The sequence below is a fragment of the Heloderma suspectum genome, chromosome 7 (assembly GCF_057233095.1).
Source record: "Heloderma suspectum isolate Gila_16-S chromosome 7, 16-S_ref, whole genome shotgun sequence".
Classification (NCBI taxonomy): Eukaryota; Metazoa; Chordata; class Lepidosauria; order Squamata; family Helodermatidae; genus Heloderma; species Heloderma suspectum.
Genome location: NC_139464.1, coordinates 45,381,097 through 45,399,712, shown reverse-complemented (window position 1 = coordinate 45,399,712; position 18,616 = coordinate 45,381,097). Strand labels below are relative to the sequence as shown.

At 45.1% G+C, this 18,616-nt stretch overlaps 2 protein-coding genes across 22 annotated transcripts in view; one reads left to right on the top strand and one right to left on the bottom strand.

The window, feature by feature from the left end:
* The window catches only part of MRTFA (myocardin related transcription factor A), a 151,365-nt gene extending 144,329 nt beyond the window's left edge, over nucleotides 1–7,036 (top strand). The window contains exons 17-18 of the transcript XR_014784296.1: nucleotides 4,027–4,250; nucleotides 6,568–7,036. The gene's annotated coding sequence lies outside the window, so the exon portion shown is untranslated. The remainder of the gene's footprint in view (nucleotides 1–4,026; nucleotides 4,251–6,567) is intronic.
* SGSM3 (small G protein signaling modulator 3) overlaps nucleotides 1–18,616 on the bottom strand; it is a 59,772-nt gene that overhangs the window by 6,722 nt on the left and 34,434 nt on the right. For 5 of the 21 annotated variants that reach the window (XR_014784299.1, XR_014784302.1, XR_014784300.1 and 2 more), the window contains exons 6-15: nucleotides 18,344–18,570; nucleotides 18,143–18,250; nucleotides 10,941–11,084; nucleotides 9,161–9,356; nucleotides 7,976–8,121; nucleotides 6,651–6,875; nucleotides 6,251–6,305; nucleotides 4,454–4,581; nucleotides 4,069–4,224; nucleotides 161–215 (exon numbers count right to left, since the gene is read on the bottom strand). Coding sequence is in view for 15 of the 21 variants with exons in the window: in XM_084809920.1 (XP_084666046.1) it covers nucleotides 161–215; nucleotides 4,069–4,224; nucleotides 4,454–4,581; nucleotides 6,251–6,305; nucleotides 6,651–6,875; nucleotides 7,976–8,121; nucleotides 9,161–9,356; nucleotides 10,941–11,084; nucleotides 18,143–18,250; nucleotides 18,344–18,570 (1,440 nt within the window). In the remaining 6 variants the exon portion in view is untranslated. Of the gene's footprint in view, nucleotides 1–160; nucleotides 216–4,068; nucleotides 4,225–4,453; nucleotides 4,654–6,250; nucleotides 6,306–6,650; nucleotides 6,876–7,975; nucleotides 8,122–9,160; nucleotides 9,357–10,940; nucleotides 11,085–18,142; nucleotides 18,571–18,616 lie in introns of all 21 variants that reach the window. The other 16 variants (XR_014784301.1, XM_084809923.1, XM_084809924.1 and 13 more) reach the window with 8 other exon arrangements.

The following is an 18,616-nucleotide window of genomic DNA, read 5'->3' as shown; positions in this document are numbered from 1 at the left end:
TGTAAATAAAAAGAACAGTATTTGTGGCATGGGGTCTCAGAGCAGTTCTCTCAGTTAATATTTTTGTTCAAATAATATTTGGGGGAAGTACACCATTGCACTGCCACCTATTGGAGCTTCTGCTCACCAATCCACCCTCAAATATCCCATTTGCACTCACCTCTGAGGCCATTCAGCTCACCAACCCAACAGTGCTCATCCTTCTGGGAGATGATCTACAGGAATTAAAAGGAGGGACAGTGACTTAATCAAATGGAGGAAAAAAGAGGGACAAATAGCAGTGCGTAAGAGCAAATAAGGAAAAAGCTTATAGAGCCATGGCTGATTTCCATTTTCCACTTTGTTTCATTAGCACATGATCAGCCTAAGAAAGTCTGTGTGCATCTGTCTTGGATTGTGGAGACTGACATTTACTTTGTTGTTCAGTCGTTAAGTCGTGTCCGACTCTTCGTGACCCCATGGAACATAGCACGCCAGGCCTTCCTGTCTTGCGCTCTCTCCTGGAGTGTGCTCAAGTTCATATCCATTGCATCAGTGATGCTATCTAGTCATCTATCTAGTCATCTCATCCTCTGCTGTCCCCTTCTCCTTTTGCCTTCAATCTTCCCCAGCATCAGGGTCTTTTCCAGTGACTTTTCTCTTCGCATTAGGTGGCCAAAATATTTGAGCTTCAGCTTCAGTATCTGTCCTTCCAATGAGCAGTCAGGGTTGATTTCCTTTAGGATGGACTGATTTGACCTCTTTGCAGTCCAGGGGACTTGTAAGAGTCTTCTCCAGCACCACAGTTTGAAAGCATCAATTCTTCAGTGCTCGGCCTTCCGTATAGTCCAGCTCTCACAGCCATACATTGCTACTGGGAAAACCATAGCATTGATCATACGGACCTTTGTTGGCAAGGTGATGTCTCTGCTTCTTACTATGCTGTCTAGGTTTGCCATAGTTTTCCTCCCAAGGAGCAAGCGTCTTTTAATTTCATGGCTACAGTCACCGTCTGCGGTGATCTTGGAGCCCAAGAAAATAAAATCTGTCACTGCTTCCATTTCTTCCCCTTCTATATGCCAGGAAGTGATGGGGCCAGATGCCATGATCTTAGTTTTTTTAATGCTGAGTTTCAAACCAGCTTTTGCACGCTCCACTTTCACCCTCAACAAGAGGCTCTTTCGATCCTCTTCGCTTTCTGCCATTAGGGTGGTATCGTCTGCATATTTGAGGTGGTTGATAATTCTCCCAGCAATCTTAATTCCGACCTGTGATTCATCCAACCCAGCGTTTCTCATGATGTACTCTGCATATAAGTTAAATAAGCAGGGCGACAATATACAGCCTTGTCGTACTCCTTTCCCAATTTTGAACCAATCGGTTGTTCCATGTCCGGTTCTTACTGTTGCTTCTTGACCCTCGTACAGGTTTCTCAGGAGACAGGTCAGGTGGTCTGGTACTCCCATCTCTTTAAGAATTTGCCACATTTTGTTGTGATCCACACAATCAAAGGCTTTAGCGTAGTCAATGAAGCAGAAATAGACGTTTTTCTGGAATTCTCTTGCTTTCTCCATGATCCAGGGAATATTGGCGATTTGATCTCTAGTTCCTCTGCCTCTTCGGAACCCAGCTTGTACTTCCGGTAGCTCTCAGTTCACATACTGCTGAAGCCTAGCTTGTAGGATTTTGAGCATAACCTTGCTGGCATGTGAAATGAGCGCAACTGTACGGTAGTTTGAACACTCTTTGGCATTGCCCTTCTTTGGGATTGGAATGTAAACTGACCTTTTCCAGTCTTGTGGCCACTGTTGAGTGTTCCAAATGTGCTGGCATATTGAGTGCAGCACTTTAACAGCATCATCTTTTAGGATTTTAAATAGCTCAGCTGGAATACGGTCATCTCCGCTAGCTTTGTTGTTACTAATGCTTCCTAAGGCCCACTTGACTTCACTCTCTGGGATGTCCGGCTCAAGTTCAGTGACCGCACTATCATGGCTATCAGGGTCATTAAGATCTTTCCTGTATAGTTCTTCTGTGTATTCTTTCCGCCTCTTTTTAATCTCATCTGCTTCTGTTAGGTCCCTGCCTTCTTTGTCCTTTATCATGGAATCCCATCTTTGCACAAAACGTTCCCTTGAGATCTCCAATTTTCTTGAAAAGATCTCTAGTCTTTCCCATTCTATTGTTTTCCTTGATTTCTTTGCATTGTTCATTGAAGAAGGCCTTCTTGTCTCTCCTTGCTATTCTCTGGAACTCTGCATTCAGTTGGATATATCTTCCCCTTTCTCCCTTGCTTTTCACTTCCCTTCTTTCCTCAGCTACTTGTAAAGCCTCCTCAGACAGCCACTTGGCTTTCTTGCATTTCTTTTTCTTTGGGATGGATTGAGTTGCTGCCTCCTGAACAGTGTGACAGCCCTCCATCCATAGTTCCTCAGGCACTCTGTCTATCAGGTCTAATCCCTTAAATCTATTCCTCACCTCCACTGTATATTCATAAGGGATATGATTTCGGTCATACCTGAATGGTTTAGTGGTTTTCCCTACGTTCTTAAATTTAAGCTGAAATTTTGCGATAAGAAGCTCCTGATCTGAGCCACAGTCAGCTCCAGGTCTTGTTTTTACTGACTGTATAGAGCTTCTCCATCTTTGGCTGCAAAGGACATAATCAATCTGATTTCGATATTGACCATCTGGTGATGTCCATGTGTAGAGTCGCCTCTTGTGCTGTTGGAAAAGAGTGTTTGCTATGATCAGCGTGTTCTCTTGGCAAAACTCTATTAGCCTTTGTCCTGATTCATTTTGTACACCAAGGCCATGCTTGCCTGTTATCCCGGTGATTTCTTGACTTCCTACTTTAGCATTCCAATCGCCTATGATGAAAAGGACATCTTTTTTTGGTGTTAGTTCTAGAAGGTGTTGTAGGTCTTCATAGAACCGATCAACCTCAGCTTCTTCGGCCTCAGTGGTTGGGGCATAGACTTGAATTACTGTGATGTTGAATGGTTTGCCTTGGATTCGTACTGAGATCATTCTATTGTTTTTGAGATTGTACCCCAGTACTGCTTTTCCCACCCTTTTATTGACTACGAGTGCTACTCCATTTCTTCTAAGGGATTCTTGCCCACAGTAGTAGATATGATGGTCACCTGAATTAAATTCGCCCATGCTTGTCCATTTTAGTTCAGCGATTCCCAAGATGTCGATGTTCAATCTTGCCATCTCATGTTTGACCACCTCCGGCTTACCTTGATTCATTGATCTTACATTCCAGGTTCCAAAACAATATTGTTCTTTACAGCATCGGATTTTCTTTTCACCACCAGACACATCCACAGCTGAGTGTCCTTTCGCCTTTGGCCCAGCCGCTTCACTCTTCCTGGCGCTACTTGGAAATTCCCTCTGCTCTTCCCCAGTAGTATATTGGACACCTTCCGACCTGAGGGGCTCATCTTCCGGCGTCATATCTTGTAGCCTTGTGATACGTTCCATGGGGTTTTCTTGACAGGAATACTGGAGTGGGTTGCCATTTCCTTCTCCAGTGGACCACATTTTGTCAGAACTCTCTGTCATGACCTGTCTGTCTTGGGTGGCCCTGCATGGCATAGCTTATGGCTTCACTGAGTTACACAAGCCCCTTCGCCACAGCAAGGCAGTGATCCATGAAGGGGTGACATTTACTATTGATCTATAAATAACGAGGATCGGAAGGGTCTGAGGTACAGCTGATCAGTTAATCCATTCGGACTTACTCCCTTACTCATCTTTCTTGTGTGTTTCAACCTACAGATTGAGTTTCAGTAATTCTTCTCTTTTTTTGTCTTGCTCAAGACTTTTCATGTCCACATATGTCCACCCATTTTCCCCACCTTTTAATTTGCATTATGTAATTATATCTAGGTCTTGCTCTTTCTCCTTACAATTGCCCTTTAATTATATCTTTGACTAGTTCTTACTTATCACAAATACCTTTGTTTTACTCTCATTTATTCTGAGGCCATAGTCTTGAAAAAACAATTCACTGTATTTGTTTTTCCTTATTCATATAAGGTCAAACTCCTCTCTGCCTCTTTCTACATGGTACCATCATACCGTGATGATATCATTCTTGCGGAAGCCCAGTTCATCATCATCGTGCCGCTCAAAATCCAGCAATGCCTTGGCACGTCGCCGCTGGTTCCGGGAACAAGCCACGTAGCTTTCATGGTCCCGCTGGTGGCTTTCCATGGTGTAATCTGGAGTCAAATCCTGGTTGTTGAGAGAAGAGAACAGGAGTAAGTGATGTTCATACAAAGCAGAAGGTGGACATTAATGAGGGATGAAGGGACTCCTCAGGTTATGTGGCTTTTCTTTTTCCTCACAAAGTAAGCTCCCACTGTAACACTGCACAAACCCCTACTTCAGTAATGTGAGCACAGATGTTGCCATGCCACAAGTAGGAAGCACAGATTCATCCACTTTGGGAGCCCTCACTCACTATGCTGCAGCTCTTGGGATCCACACACTGAAAGTGCTGCGCCACTTGCAGGATGGCCTCACGCAAGTCTGCAACCAGCTCAGTTTGCTTAATATTCTTGGCCTTCAGTGCCTCCATATCATCTTCTCCTAGAAGTAAGGATGAGGAAATCTCTGAAGCAGAGTATGGTGGCAAAGGTCTTCCCCTCTTTGCCCCAGCATCTGGTATTTAGAAATAGACGGGTGTCGTCTATACAGGAAGGTTCCGTTTTGCAATCACAATAAATAACCATCAACAGACCCCCTTCCATTAATTTGTCTAACCCTTTACAGAAAGGAGCAAATAAGACCATCACCACATCTTGCAGAAGTGAATTCCATGTGTTAATTACGTGCTATGTGACAAAGCACTTTTGACTGTTTTTAACCTATTGCAAATCAACTTCATTGAGTGAACTCTTCGAGTTTTACGATGGAGGAAGAAAAACATCTAGATAAACCATTTATCATTTTTCATTACTCAATTATGTCCACCTCCCCAAGTCATATTTTTCTTAAAGCCTCAAACATTTTAACCCTTTCTCAAAAAGTTACTCTAACCATCTTGGTTATTTTATTTGCCCTTTTCTGCACAATTCTTTTAAGAGGAAGCAACACACTATTCAATGATAAATGTACTGCTGGTTTAAGCCCAGAGTTAAGGCTATCTCATGTTGGCTCAAGCTCCAGAAAGCCAGGAAATTGGAAGCCCGTGATCAGAGATGATGATGTGCTGTGTCCCAAGTTGTGCTTGCTTACAACTTACCTTCCAGGCACCCACACTTTTCCTGGGTCTTTCAGGCCCAGATTCAGATGGGGAGGATGGAGTACCTGGGACCAGGAAAGATGCCCCATGTTGTCCTGGTCCTACATTGCCTTATGAAGCATCTGACCCTTACTGTATTGCTAGAGGAATCTTGGTGTGAGGTGACCCATGCCTATTTGTTGCTTGTAAGTAAGCACAATTTGTGACATTACACAACTTCATTGCTGATCATGGGGCACATCTGTTAAGGCACAAGCCTTAGCTCCCAATTTCCTGGCTTTGTGGAGCTCAAGCCATAGGCTTTCATGGGGCAGAAAGATCATAATAATGTTTAGACCACTGCTCAGAACTTCACCAAACCAATGAAACACCCATCTCCTTGACAAACCTGAATGAAGTACATGAATAGTTTTCACCAAATTTTGGAAAAAAATTATGATATGCCGAGCTACAGGTTGGAGTACAAAGCAGAAATACGTAAATTTTTATGTAAAAATGTAAATCACTTTGAACTTCAGTGAGGGATGTAGAGACCCATGGCACAGTTGCACAGACTCAAAAACAGGTCTATATTTGCACACTGTCTTGCTGAGGACAGCCATTGATTAGGAAATGGTCTCAAAAGTAGCCCACACTACCTGAAGTGGATCAGAAAGCCAGAAGGGCAGTTACCAAACTCCTTATTGCTATTTGTCTCTCATTAATTTCTTTCTCTGGACCTTTAAGAGGGCAAAAAACAAGTATTCCTTCTGGGGCTTCATCACAGTTAATGACATCCTCCTGCTTACATCAGAGTACAGCTTATATGTTGCACAACACCATTAAGCGACTGACAGAAAGAAAAGTCTGCTTACACATCCTAAGGGCAAGCAGGTTGCTTAGCACAATGTATATAGTGCAAGGACACTCCATATTATAGACACACACAGTGTTTCACCCTAAACATGCCATCACTGCCCTTTCTGTTCTGTCCTCTTCAGGGAAACAATAATCTCATCATGCATGTGTCCTTACCAAAAAGCAGTGAACTGATGCCAGACTTCCTGCGTTGTGTCCTGCGTCGCACAATCTGAGTGAGGCAGAAGAGCAAGGCACAAAAGGGGAGGATATTATAAACAAAAAAGCTATACTGACTAGGTACATTATGTTAGGTATGGCAAGCAGATCTTGAAAGTTAATTACATTAAATGGGGGTGGGGAGAGAAGAGAGGTGCAGATGACAGAACAGCAGAGCAGTAAGTAGCAGCAAGTTTGGAAGCTTGGTAGTATTTCTTCAACAAGTTATATAGGATTGTAACCCACTATTCTCTACTGCTACCTCTGGGCAATAGATAAAGACAGCAAAAGAGCAGAAGCCAAGCCCAAGGAAGGAAATAATTTGAACTTATGATCCTTAAGACCTTCGTAAGCATACCTTTGATAAGTTGACAGCAGCACCAGGATTGAGCAGCTGCCCTTGGTCAGCAATGAGGTAAGCAAGGTGCTTGCAACGCTGAGTCTCCACTGCCACATCTGTCAGCGAGCCAGCAACACGCATGGCTTCCTGCAGGAGCACATCTGGATCTTCGATCTGAGAGGGGATGTCTGAGAGTGTGTTGAAGATGGACGCAGAGTTCTCTGACTGGATCAGCTCATCTTCCTGTGTTAATGTGGACAAGTAATTCTTCATGTTATGGGCTACTCATGCTCCAAAATGCTTTCACAGTTCTCTCTACCTGTTCCCTGTATGTATCTAATTCTAATCCTATGGTGAATGTTTGCACAGTGCAACCAAAACAAAATCAATGCATATTGTAATTACTCCCATTTTCCCTCATTTCCTGTCCTCGCTTACTTCATATTTGCTACCCCATGACACCTGCAGTGAATACTTAAGACATGCTAACCAACTATTTTCTGTCTGGGAAGACAAAATTATTCCAAATTCTGGAATTATCTATGTTGCCCCTTTTATGTTAGTTCTCCTAGAGTTTGAGAACGACTTCTAGCAAACTGTAGATGCGCTAATTGTACAGAAGGAGCCCTTTCTGTGGCAAGTCCAGCAGTAAGTACCATCACAAACTCTAGGGGAAACAAATTAACAATATAGAAAGTGTATGAAAAGTCTCCCATGGCTTCAAATCAATTAACTTTGAGACCAAAGCTTTCAAATTGGTTTCCTAGTGGTATATGAAGAAATTCCTTAATGATACACAGAGTTTCAGCTGCCTCTGGGTGGAGCACAGTAGCCATCCTGCACCAATGCCACAGTATTAGACAACCACACCAAATGGTTTCTGCATGACACACCACAGGCGCTTTAAGGCTGCAATCCTACATACATGTACCTGGGAGTAAGTCTCATTGCACTCAGTAGAGCCTCACTGAACTCAGTAGTTTTGAATAGACATGTACAGAATTGCACCATCAATATGTCCAATACATATAGATGACATAATAGCAGAGCATTTTTTGGCTCTCATAGAAAATACCTGCTGCAAAGCCACCTGTTAAAAATAATCCAGATACACATTTGTTGGTTTTGTGGCTTCAGCCATGCTGCAATCTATATATTAATTTGTTGGCATTATTTCAGAAGGCTGAAAAGAGGTAAGTAAGACAATTGGGATAGGGATAATGAGAGGTCAGCGTGTTTTCATTCTCCTTTCCTGACATAATGCCTCCCTGAATTCAGGACAAACTCTCCCATATATCCATAAAGGAAAAAGAGAAGGTTGAGAGCTGAGGAATGTTTGTTACCTTCATGCTGAGCATGCCCAGTGTGACCTGGAAGAGAACTATGGAGCCCTGGTAGAAAAAAAGGTCCCAGATACGTAGCAACAGCTTGATATGCACAACACTAGCAAATGATGTGAGGAACCAGTGTAGAGTGATAAGGGACAACTCTGTGGATGGAGACAGAGAAGGAAGCATATAATTCCAGTTTAGCAGTCACCAGAAGAATTGCCCTCCATATAGTCACCTTCTGTTCCCAACATAAACAGAGAACACTCACAACTCCCTCTTTCAAATAAGTGTCCCTGTAATTACCACTGTAATGAAGTGGAAGCAAATACAGCTCCCTTTTCATCAGGCAGATTGCATCTAGTAAAGGGGCACAGGGAGTTTGCACACATATACATACACCAAATAACTACACACATTAACAGGATTGAACATAGCAGTTCTGGAGTACAGATATTGAGAATTTCCCCCCTTAGAACAAAAACATTCAAAATAATACAAGAGACTGTGCGTGCACATACACACACCACCCTCACTTGAACCCAAATACTCCACCACCACCCTACCCAGTGGCTTGTGTACAAAACATATTTAATCCATATACTCTACCAGATTCCCACAGTAGTAACACTGGTGGAAATGCTCATTGTGTTCACCATATGGTTTATGGACTGAGTTAAAGTTTGAAGCCCAAAACTCACTGGAGTACTGCTAAAGGAAATCACTTAAATTCCTTGCTTCTAAGCAGAGAGTAAAATAGCAAAATCCTTTAAAATGTTGTGGCGAGAACCATAAAATACTATGTACATGTTAAATGGAACCAAGGAAGCTGCCTTGTAGCGAGTCAGGCTATTTGTCCATCTAGACGGGCATTGCGTGCTCTCATTGGCAGTGGCACTCCAGGGTCTCTAGCAGAATCTTTCCCATCTCCTGCTACCTGATCCTTTTTTAACTGGAGATGCCAGAGACTGAACCTGAGACCACATGCTCTACTGCTATCAAAACCATTAATGCTTATTTCTCCATTAAATGTAACTACGGCCATTATGGGCCTCTTTTAAATGCATGAAGGACAATCCTCTCAACAGTCTTAATTCTTAACAGAATTAAGAAATTCTTCCTAATTTATGGAACAAACGAGGATCAGGATGGGTCCATCTCAGGATAGCAAAGGAGCAGCAGGTGAAGGAGGGCTCTTACCAATGTCATGCTCCTGAAGAAGTTTGTCCAGTCGTGGCAGGTACTGCACAATGAGATGGCGCAGGACACGCTGGTCGGTTTGAACACCCATCAGAGTGGTGCTGAAGTAGGAGGCTGGCACCAGGTCTTCAATGATAGCACACATCATCCAGAAGGCATCTTCCTCTTCCAAGAAAAGCAGCAAGGAAGCCACTACCTAGCAAGAGGGAAGAGAAGACCTGAAAATCTGCAAAGCATGCATTACACGGGAAGGGCCTCTGCTGTTCCCACTCACTGCGGTGTAATTTCACAACAGGGAAAAGTAGCTTCATAATTTCAGCGGCAGGACAGAAGCAGGCTGATGGAAGCACCTGAAATGAAATCCCAGGGTGCTAACAATGCTCTAAGAACTTGGGATATGCCTTTGTTCTGACAAGCATATTAGCTGTGTAGCTCCAGGCCACACTCTTACCATGAGCTAGTTGAGAGCTTGTGCTGACGGGTGTCTTATAAATTCTCTCAAAAACTCAGTACCAAATGGGATTAAGTGCACGGTGCAAATTAAGATAAGCTCACACAGTAACTCTGATTCTATTCGACAATGCCAATAACCTTACAAGTAAAGAAGAGATAGCCCAAGTGTCTTTGTTGAGCCCCATCATCCACCCAGACTTTGCTTTACTCCTCCCCAAAGCAGTGAAGCAGCAGCAGTGAAGGAGTGGGGTGAGGGACTGTATTACCTGGCCTCCCCCACTCTTTACAGCTGAGGAGAGCAGCTGACCCTTAAGTAGACCTGCCTGGAACATCAAGCCTAGTGAGCAGCAGAGACTGTTGCACCCGCCCAACCCGGAGGAAGTGTGTCATCGGCAACTTATGAGCGCACTCCAGGCTGGACTATAAAGTTACCACTACTTGGCATGGGAATAATGCAGGTTGCCTCCCCCTTTTCTGCCTCTTTCTGCAGTGAGAAGGTAGGTTTCACATGAGGGGGGACTGCAGCTCTTTGTATCATGTACGATTATTATATTAATTGGTTATACCTAGTTTTATTCTCAGCTTCTGCTGGCTCTAGGGTAGATTTGTCTCCTTTAATGCTACATTCAAATGGTTTAGTACACTGGCTGCTAGAGATGAGCATAAGTATATATTTCGGCTAAAATAATGGTTTGCGTTTTAATATCCCCTTGTTGATATATATTAATTTTGTATTTATTTACTGGTGCTTTTAAAATCTTGAATTCAAAGTTTGTTTATAGGTCTAGTGTAGCATTTTTATTGCCATAACATTTTTCATATTATTGTGTTCCGATATTTGCTTTTGTATGATGGACGTTAACCACTTTCGGCTTCCTTTTAGAAGGAAGAGTGAGGTACAAATAAATGATGGTGGTGACAAGTTCTTAATCCCCTTGCTGAAACATGTAGATGCCTCACTGCACAAATGACTGCACATCATGTTAAGTAAGCCTCACCCTTTCCTAACTTGAGACTCCACCAATTCCTAATGGCTGTTGCTGAGGATGTGGAGATTCTCCAAGCTACAGTTGCAATACTTGCAATAATCATTTTGTATGTTACAGCTGGGCATTAGAAAACACACCATGGTGAAGCCATTTTGGGTAGCAATCCTGTGGCCAGAGCAATGTGTGTATTTTTACTTCATTCTCCAAGTGTTATTATCTCTGAAGTGAACCCATTTTGTTTATTCCACTGCATGCAGAAAATTTTATGTTGTTTTATGTTATCTTAAGGGAAACAGGTACAACACAAGTATAACCCACAATGAGGGAGGTTCATTTACCATGCCAGTGCCTTGGCAATAGCCAATATCTGGATACAGCCAAGCCAACCCACGTAGTATTCTGCGTAGCCGTGGTACTCCAATGCTATTCATGTTGGAGAAGCAGGCATTGCTGGGCATGGTGCGGAGCAGATCTTTCTCAATCTAACAAAGATCAAGTATCATAGATAAGCATTCTACGTTCAATCAGTGATGAGTCCCCCCCATCTTCTTTTTCTAGCTCCCAGCCAGCTTTTATATTTCCTGCACCCCGATAAAGTAGATTTCCATTTCAACTCAGCATGGAAGTCTAACAGCATGCAAAAGCCTATTCAGTAATGCCTCACCTGCAACCTAAAATGAACTGCCCCAGGTAGAACAATATGCATCACGTCATTGCATGCTCAGGATAAAAATGCATCAAGTGCTAGTGGGTGTGTCCACATATAATGCAGATGGGCACATCCTAGATATCATCTCTAAACCAGCTTACATGAGATGCTAAATTTCCACAAATAGTAGCAACTGTGCCACTGTGGGATGACACATTAAAGGCTGACCTTTGTTTCAGACCCCTGGTCCAGTTTTGACAGCTGCCTTATATGCCATTACTCCATGACACTTTTTTCCCTACCCCCAAACCTACTTTAGGCAAGGAAATATTTTCATGCCCATAGTTGTGAGAGAATTAATTAAAATAGGGGGAAAGGAAGGAAGGCCAAGGCTCCTCTTTAGTGGCCTACATGTTCCTCTTAAAGGGTATGGTGAAGTCCGAAGGAGACAACCATATCACTAGAAAACCTTTATTTTTAAAGTTACCTCACTTTTCCTAGTTGGCTTTGAAAAAACCTATTCTCCTCATTGGGGTTTCTGCTATGTGCACTTACACGGCTGTCTGTCATTTTGAGGATCACTCTCAAGAACCTTAGGGTCTGGGGATTAAGAGTTAGGGAAACAATGGTGGCATGGAAAGCTTAACACGCATGCACACCACTTTGTATTATAATACCGAGACTACTACACATTTTGTTCAATGTTTATATTCAGCAGCAAAGACAGGTTGCTTACCTGTAACTGTAGTTCTTCGAGTGGTCATCTGTGCATTCACACATATGGGCTCTGCGCCTGCGCAGAGCCTCATTCGGGAACACTTCTACACTGAACCAGTTTTTTGGCAGGAACCCCTTCCCCACCGTCTGTGGTATATATAGCGTGGGTTCCCGCCTTCCCCTCAGTTCCCTAAGACCACAAAGCAGTCCGGGTCCCGAGAAGAAAAAACACCTTGGTACCAATAATCACATTGACACCGAAGTGGGGACGGTGGGAGGGTTGTGTGAATGCACAGATGACCACTCAAAGAACTACAGTTACAGATAAGCAACTTGTCTTTCTTCTTCGTGGTCTCTGTGCATCACACATATGGGTGAATAACAAGCTGACTTACCAGAGGTGGGTTGGTGTCTCACTGCAGTACCAACGAGAGCACAGCCCTGCCAAAGGCACAGTCTGCTCGGGCCCAAACATCTAGTCTATAATGCCTTATAAAAGTAGAAGGCTTTGACCAGGAAGCCGCTTTACACAAGTCCACCAGGGGCACACCTCTTGTAAAGGCTGTGGAAGTCAACACTCCCCTTGTCGAATGTGCTCGGATTCGAGGCGGTAACTCCTTCCCCGAGAAGTGGTACGCTAAGCTAATAGTCTGTACTATCCAGGAGGCTAGTCTCTGGGAGGAAACTGGCAAGCCTTTGTTATGTCCTCCGTAGCACAGGAATAATCATTGTGACTTACAGAAAGACTCGGTCTGTGATTTATAAAAGGCCTGGGCTCTCCAGACATCTAAAGTGTACAGTCTCTTCTCCAAATCGGAAGTCAGAGAGGGAAAGAAAGCAGGGAGGACAAAATCCGTCACCACTTTAGGGAGGAAAGCTAGGTCCGGCCTGAGTACCACCTTTTCCTTGTGGAAAATGGTGTAAGGCAAGTTTATTCATAAGGCAGAGAGCTCGCTTGCCCTTCTTGAGGTTGTAATCACTACCAAAAAGGGACCTTCCAAGAAAGCAGCCTGAAGGCCACGGTAGCAAGAGGTTCAAATTGTGCGGACATCAGGCTGTTGATCACTAGCAACAAGTCCCATTGAGGGATGAGGTCTCTCATGGGGGGAGCCAAGTTTCTAAGTCCCCATAAGAATTGTTTGCATAAGGGGTGGCTGAAGATGGAGCACCCATCTATGTTGCCCCTCATCGTGGAAATCGCTGAGGCATATACTCTTATGGAAGAATATTTCAGTCCTCTACTATATAAATGTTGGAGAAAACATAAAATATCTGTTATGGAACAGACTTTAGGATTACAATTGCTGTCAGTCGCAAACTTCACAAATGAAGCCCATTTAACTGAGTACGAGCGGCACGTTGATGGCTTTCTCGCTGCATCTAGAATAGCCTGAACTGTTGCCAGGAGCGGTGGGGAGCGGTCTCTGGGCACTGGATCCTCCACGCCGTGAGCTTCAAGGTATGGAGATCGGGGTGGAGAATTTGACCTCGGTCTCGAGAAATTAAGTTGTCTATTCACGGGCATGGGAGGCAATGTCCCTGCGACAGATCCCTCAGAGTTTTGAACCAAGGTTGTCTGGGCCACCATGAGGTGATTAGAATGCAGTTCGTGGCTTCCTGTCTGATTTTCGAGATCACCCTCGTGAGGAGCGGAAATGGAGGAAAGAGGTAGAAGAGGTGGTCCTTCCATTCCAGGAAAAAGGCATCGCCTAGCGATCCGGGACCGACTCCCGCCCTGGAGTAAAATTGTCTGCAGGCCATGTTTGCTGGAGTTGCGAAGAGGTCAATCTCAGGTCAACCCCATTGTCTAAAAATTAGGTGTAGAGTTGCCTTGGCCAGCTGCCATTTGTGGGAGCACCGGAGAAGGCAACTGAGAGAGTCTGCCAAAAGACTGTCTTCTCCCACAATATGGAGAGCAGACAGACGAATGCCCCTTGAAACAACGGAGTTGTAAATGTCCAGAGTGAGAGAAAGGAGACAGGAGGAGTGTGTTCCTTCTTGTTTGTTTAGGTGCCATAGAACTGTGGTGTTGTCCGTGAGGATTTGGCTGTGTCGATGCCGAAAGTATGGTTTGAAGGCACAGAGGGCCTTCCAGACTGCCATCAGCACCGGAAAATTTATGTGGTAGATTGTTTCTGTGGATGACCAGAGACCCTGAGTTCGTAGAGGTCTGCCAAATCATGGCCAAAAGCAGGGAAGCAAATGGCACCTGCTACGCTGGACGCCACTTGCGTTTGCAGACAGGCGGCAGCAGAGGGGACGGACGGCAGCGGACAGACGGCGCCAGGTAGGGTCTGTCCCGACTGGGCTTCGCGGGGTGGTGGTGGGGGGAGCAGTCTGTTCTGCCACGGACTCCGGGGGGCCAGATTCTAAGAATCCGGCCTCATTGGAGTCCGTGGCGGAATTCTCCACCATCCCTACTGCACTGTGCTCGCCAGCCCAGTAAGGAAGCATCTGTGGTCAGGACCCTGGATGGAGGAGCAGGAAGAATGGCATCCCTTGGGTCAGATGTTTGGGATTCATCCACCACTTCAGGCTGAGAGCGACCTCCGGAACCCTAAGTGTGACGAGGAGGGGGTTGCTGTTCAAGTCGAAGGTTTGAATGAACCAATTTTGCAGGGGCCTCATCCGCAGCAGGGCCCATTCCACAGCTGATACTGTCGCGGCCATATGACCGAGTAGGCATTGAATGTTGCGTGCTTTGGCACGGCAGTTGAGGAATATTGAAGTGGCATGCTCGACGAGGCTTTTGACATGAGTTGTAGGAAGGTACGCCTGGCCAGTTTTAGAATTGAGGATGGCCCCTATGAATTGAACTGTTTGTGTGGGGGTCAGACGGAATTTCTCCCTGTTGATCCTTAGTCCCAATGCCCGAAGGAGATTCAGAACAACTATAATAGCGCATGATAGGGCTTCCCGAGAGGAGTCCACTAACACCCAATAGTTGAGATAGGGATAGATCTCGAAACCCTTGAGGCAGAGGGAAGTGTAAACTACAGCCTTACACTTCATGAATACGCGTGGGGCTCTTGAGAGACCGAATGGCAGAACATTGAACTGGACGAGTTCCGTACCGATCGCAATGCGGAGAAATTTTCTGTGTGAGTGCTCTATCGCTATGTGGAAATACACATCCTCAAGGTTGACCGTGGTGAACCATGAACCCTTTTGGAGGAGTGGGAGAATCGTGGCTAGGGCTTTCATTCTGAATCTCTTGGGAGCGACCAATTTGTTCAGGTCCCAATGATCTAGAATGAGTCGGAGGCCTCCGTCCTGTTTCGGTACAGTGAAGTACCTGCAGAAAACCCCCTCTGTACTGAGGTTTGGATGAATGCACTGGATAGCACCTTTCCTTAGGAGAGATTGTGTTTCCTCCTGAAGGACCTTCAAGAGTGGTGTGGTCTGCACCAAACCCAGCGGTGGAAGTGTGTTGAATTCTATTTTGTATCCTCAACGGACAATAGTTAGTAGCACCCAGTTGTCTGATATCACTCTCATCCAAGTCGAGTAAAATTTGCTCAGGAGGTCTCCAAAGGGTAGTTGTAATGGTCAGTACGGAGGGGAAAAGGACTGGAGTCAAAGATGACGCTTAGACAATCCATCGCCCTTCGCCTTTTGCTGAAACTTGGGAAAGGGATAACTTTTCCTTTGTTGCTGTTGTTGCTGCTGTGGGTATCTGGGTGCTCTATCCCCAGGTTGCCGAGGGGCGTAGGTCTGGTGTTGTCAGTACAAGCGGCGCTGTCGATAAGGGACATGTTGTTGTTGTTGTTGCTGGGCTTGGCCAATACCCATTTTACGAGCAGTTGTTCTGGTTTTTGCACAGAGTCCATTTGCTCGTCCATTTTCACATTGAATAAACCCTCGCCATCATAGGGTAGATCCTCTATTCTAGAGCAAGCTTCAGGAGTTAAGCCCGCAGAATGGAGCCAAGCATGTCACCTTAAGGCGACGGAGCCCATCATCACTTTGGCACTGCAGACCACCTGATGACGGGCGGTGTTAATCTGCTGATGGGATAGTTTGGATGCTTCCACATGAAACATTCTTCCTAACTTGCGTTGATCCTCAGGAAGGTACGCAATAAGAGAATCCATTTTTCCCCAAAGGAACGATTGGTACCTGGCTATCATTGCCTGGTAGTTTGAAATCTGAACTCCCAACGCTAGTGAAGAGTAGAGGTGGTGTCCAATGAGATCGAGTTTATGGCCCTCCTTATCCACAGGTGAGGCATGTGTTTTTTGAGAGTGGCCTTGAGCAGACTCTATGACTGGTGTAGCATCAGAGACGTAGAACATCTCGGTACCAGAGGAGGGGGACAGAAAGTGTTGTGCATTTTGAACTGCGGTTGTTGTTTGGGTTGAAATGGAGTATATGATGGAGAAGTAGCCCTTAAGTAATGACAGCGATCCAGGAAAAGGTCGCGATCCCTCCTAAGTCTCCAGTCTGCATCATGTTGTGGTCCATGGGGAGGAGACAACAAAACAGAAAGACGATCCCAATCAAGGGATGGAGAGCAGGAGCGATCACAGTCATATTGTCCATGCCAATGGTACCTACAGTATCTATCCGGAGATCAGTATCTAGGAAGCTGCTGAGGAGAGAGTGTCGGCCGATATCGAGATGATTGTATATCGTAACGGCACGGTGTTGGAGACCTAGATCTCCATTCCGGAGCTGTCTGAGCTGGGTGGGGTGGTAAGGGTTGGTGTGTCCCTTGACTCACCCTCTGAGACTGTGGAGGATCCAATGTCACAGTCTGTGTGGAAGGGGCCACAACACGGATGGGAGAATCAAGTAGAGGAGGGGGAGGTGGGGCGTTCCGCTCTTTCTTCTGCTGTTTAGAGATTTTCTTTCTCTTCTTTTTCTCCGGTGTGACCGCTGCTGATTTTGGGCATTTTCCCTTTTTTGAAAGTTTTTTTAGCCCGAAATAGGTTCCTTCCTGGCGTAGGTGGGTCTACTTGAACCGGCTCTGTGTTTAACAGAGGGGAAGATTGAGCTGCAGCAGCTGCTCCTTTTGCACTTGTGGAAGGAGCAATGGTGGGCTGTTCTTGAGGTGTTTGGGCCTTAGGCATATCAACCTCCTGAAGGGCCTGCTGCCAAAGGACCACCTTTAGTCGATCTGCTCTATTCTTGCAAGCCTGCTTCGATAAAGATTGGCAGTGGTGGCAAGATTCAACTTTATGGGATTCTTCCAAACAGATTAGGCATAAAGAGTGATGGTCCAAAGAAGGAACCTTGCTGCCACAAGGAACCTTGCTGTGCACTTTCGGAATGGAGGCTTTTGGGCCATAAGCTGGAAGAAAAAACGCGCCGCTGCTGAGGCGAACGACGCTCTCCCAGTGCTCTTCTTTTCTCTCTCTCTCTCTCTTTCTCTAGTTTAGATAAAGAAGAAAAAAATAAAGCAAGAAAAAAGCAAGAAGACAGGAGAAAGATAGAAGAAACAGCTTGACAAGAATGTCAAAGAAGTTCCCCACAAAGTAATGCTAAGGTGATCAAAAAGGAACTGAGGGGAAGGCGGGAACCCACGCTGTATATACCACAGAAAGTGGGGGAGGGGTTCCCACCAAAAAATTGGTTCAGCTTAGAAGCTTTCCCGAACGAGTCTCTGCACAGGCACAGAGCCCATATGTGTGATGCACAGAGACCACGAAGAAGAAATTGCTGTTAACAGTCATTAGCACATCTCATTGCTCAACCATGTTTTATGCAAACTCTGCTCCTGCAAAGCAATTAGCCCCTGTTGTGCAGCAAAAGGATCTGTGCAACAAAAAGATCTGTGCTGGTTGAGGGAGATGCTAACAGGGTTCCATACCTAGACCTGGAAACTGCCCAACTTCTAGTGATTGTAGTGTTTTTTTCCTCTCCTTCCAGCACATTGACAGCAAATATGCACCTACACACTCCATGTTGTTCTATGCTAACTTAAATCCACAGAGGCAATGTGTGCTGGTAAATCCTTTCCCCACCATTATCAGGAAGAAGGCTGCAGGACAATCCCTTTAAGTCCATGTTCAGTGTAAGGAAGGAATCAGCCAAAATTGAGAAACTGCTCCTATAAATTACTGGGCAACCCCCTCTTTCTCTCCATTGCTGGTTTTAACTTCCTTTACTCCCATCCACCTGATGGGTACCCTTTTGTTGAGCCCCAAGTACTAACCCATGGGGATTACCCACTTGTTTGGCTGCAATTGTTTCATCATTTGAGCTGTTTTTCACAATTTCTCGGTAAGACATTTCTGAATTTCTCTTCTTCTGAAGAGCACCTGATAGTCGCATCCACAGCTGGATAGAAAAGAGGGAAGGGGTTAGAAGTAAGACACAGGAAATCTCACCAATAAGCTCCCCTCCCTCCATGACCAGCCAGGAGTACCTCACCTGTGGCCTCATGCTGTGAGGAATGCCAGCTAATACCAGCAGTCGCAGCTTATCGGAACGTGGAAGTATGACTTCAATTTTGTCCCAAGTGAGGTCCCCCACATCATGGTTATGTGTGAACTCCAAATGAGCCTGCCATTTCAACCTCTGCTGTGGCTCTTCAATCAGAGGGATCCCCAAGAGCTTGCTGGAGTTTGGCTCAGCACCATCTGTAGCAAGGGACACAACTTTAGGGGTGGGAAGAAAAAAGTAAGGGGATAGTTGCCTTCTACC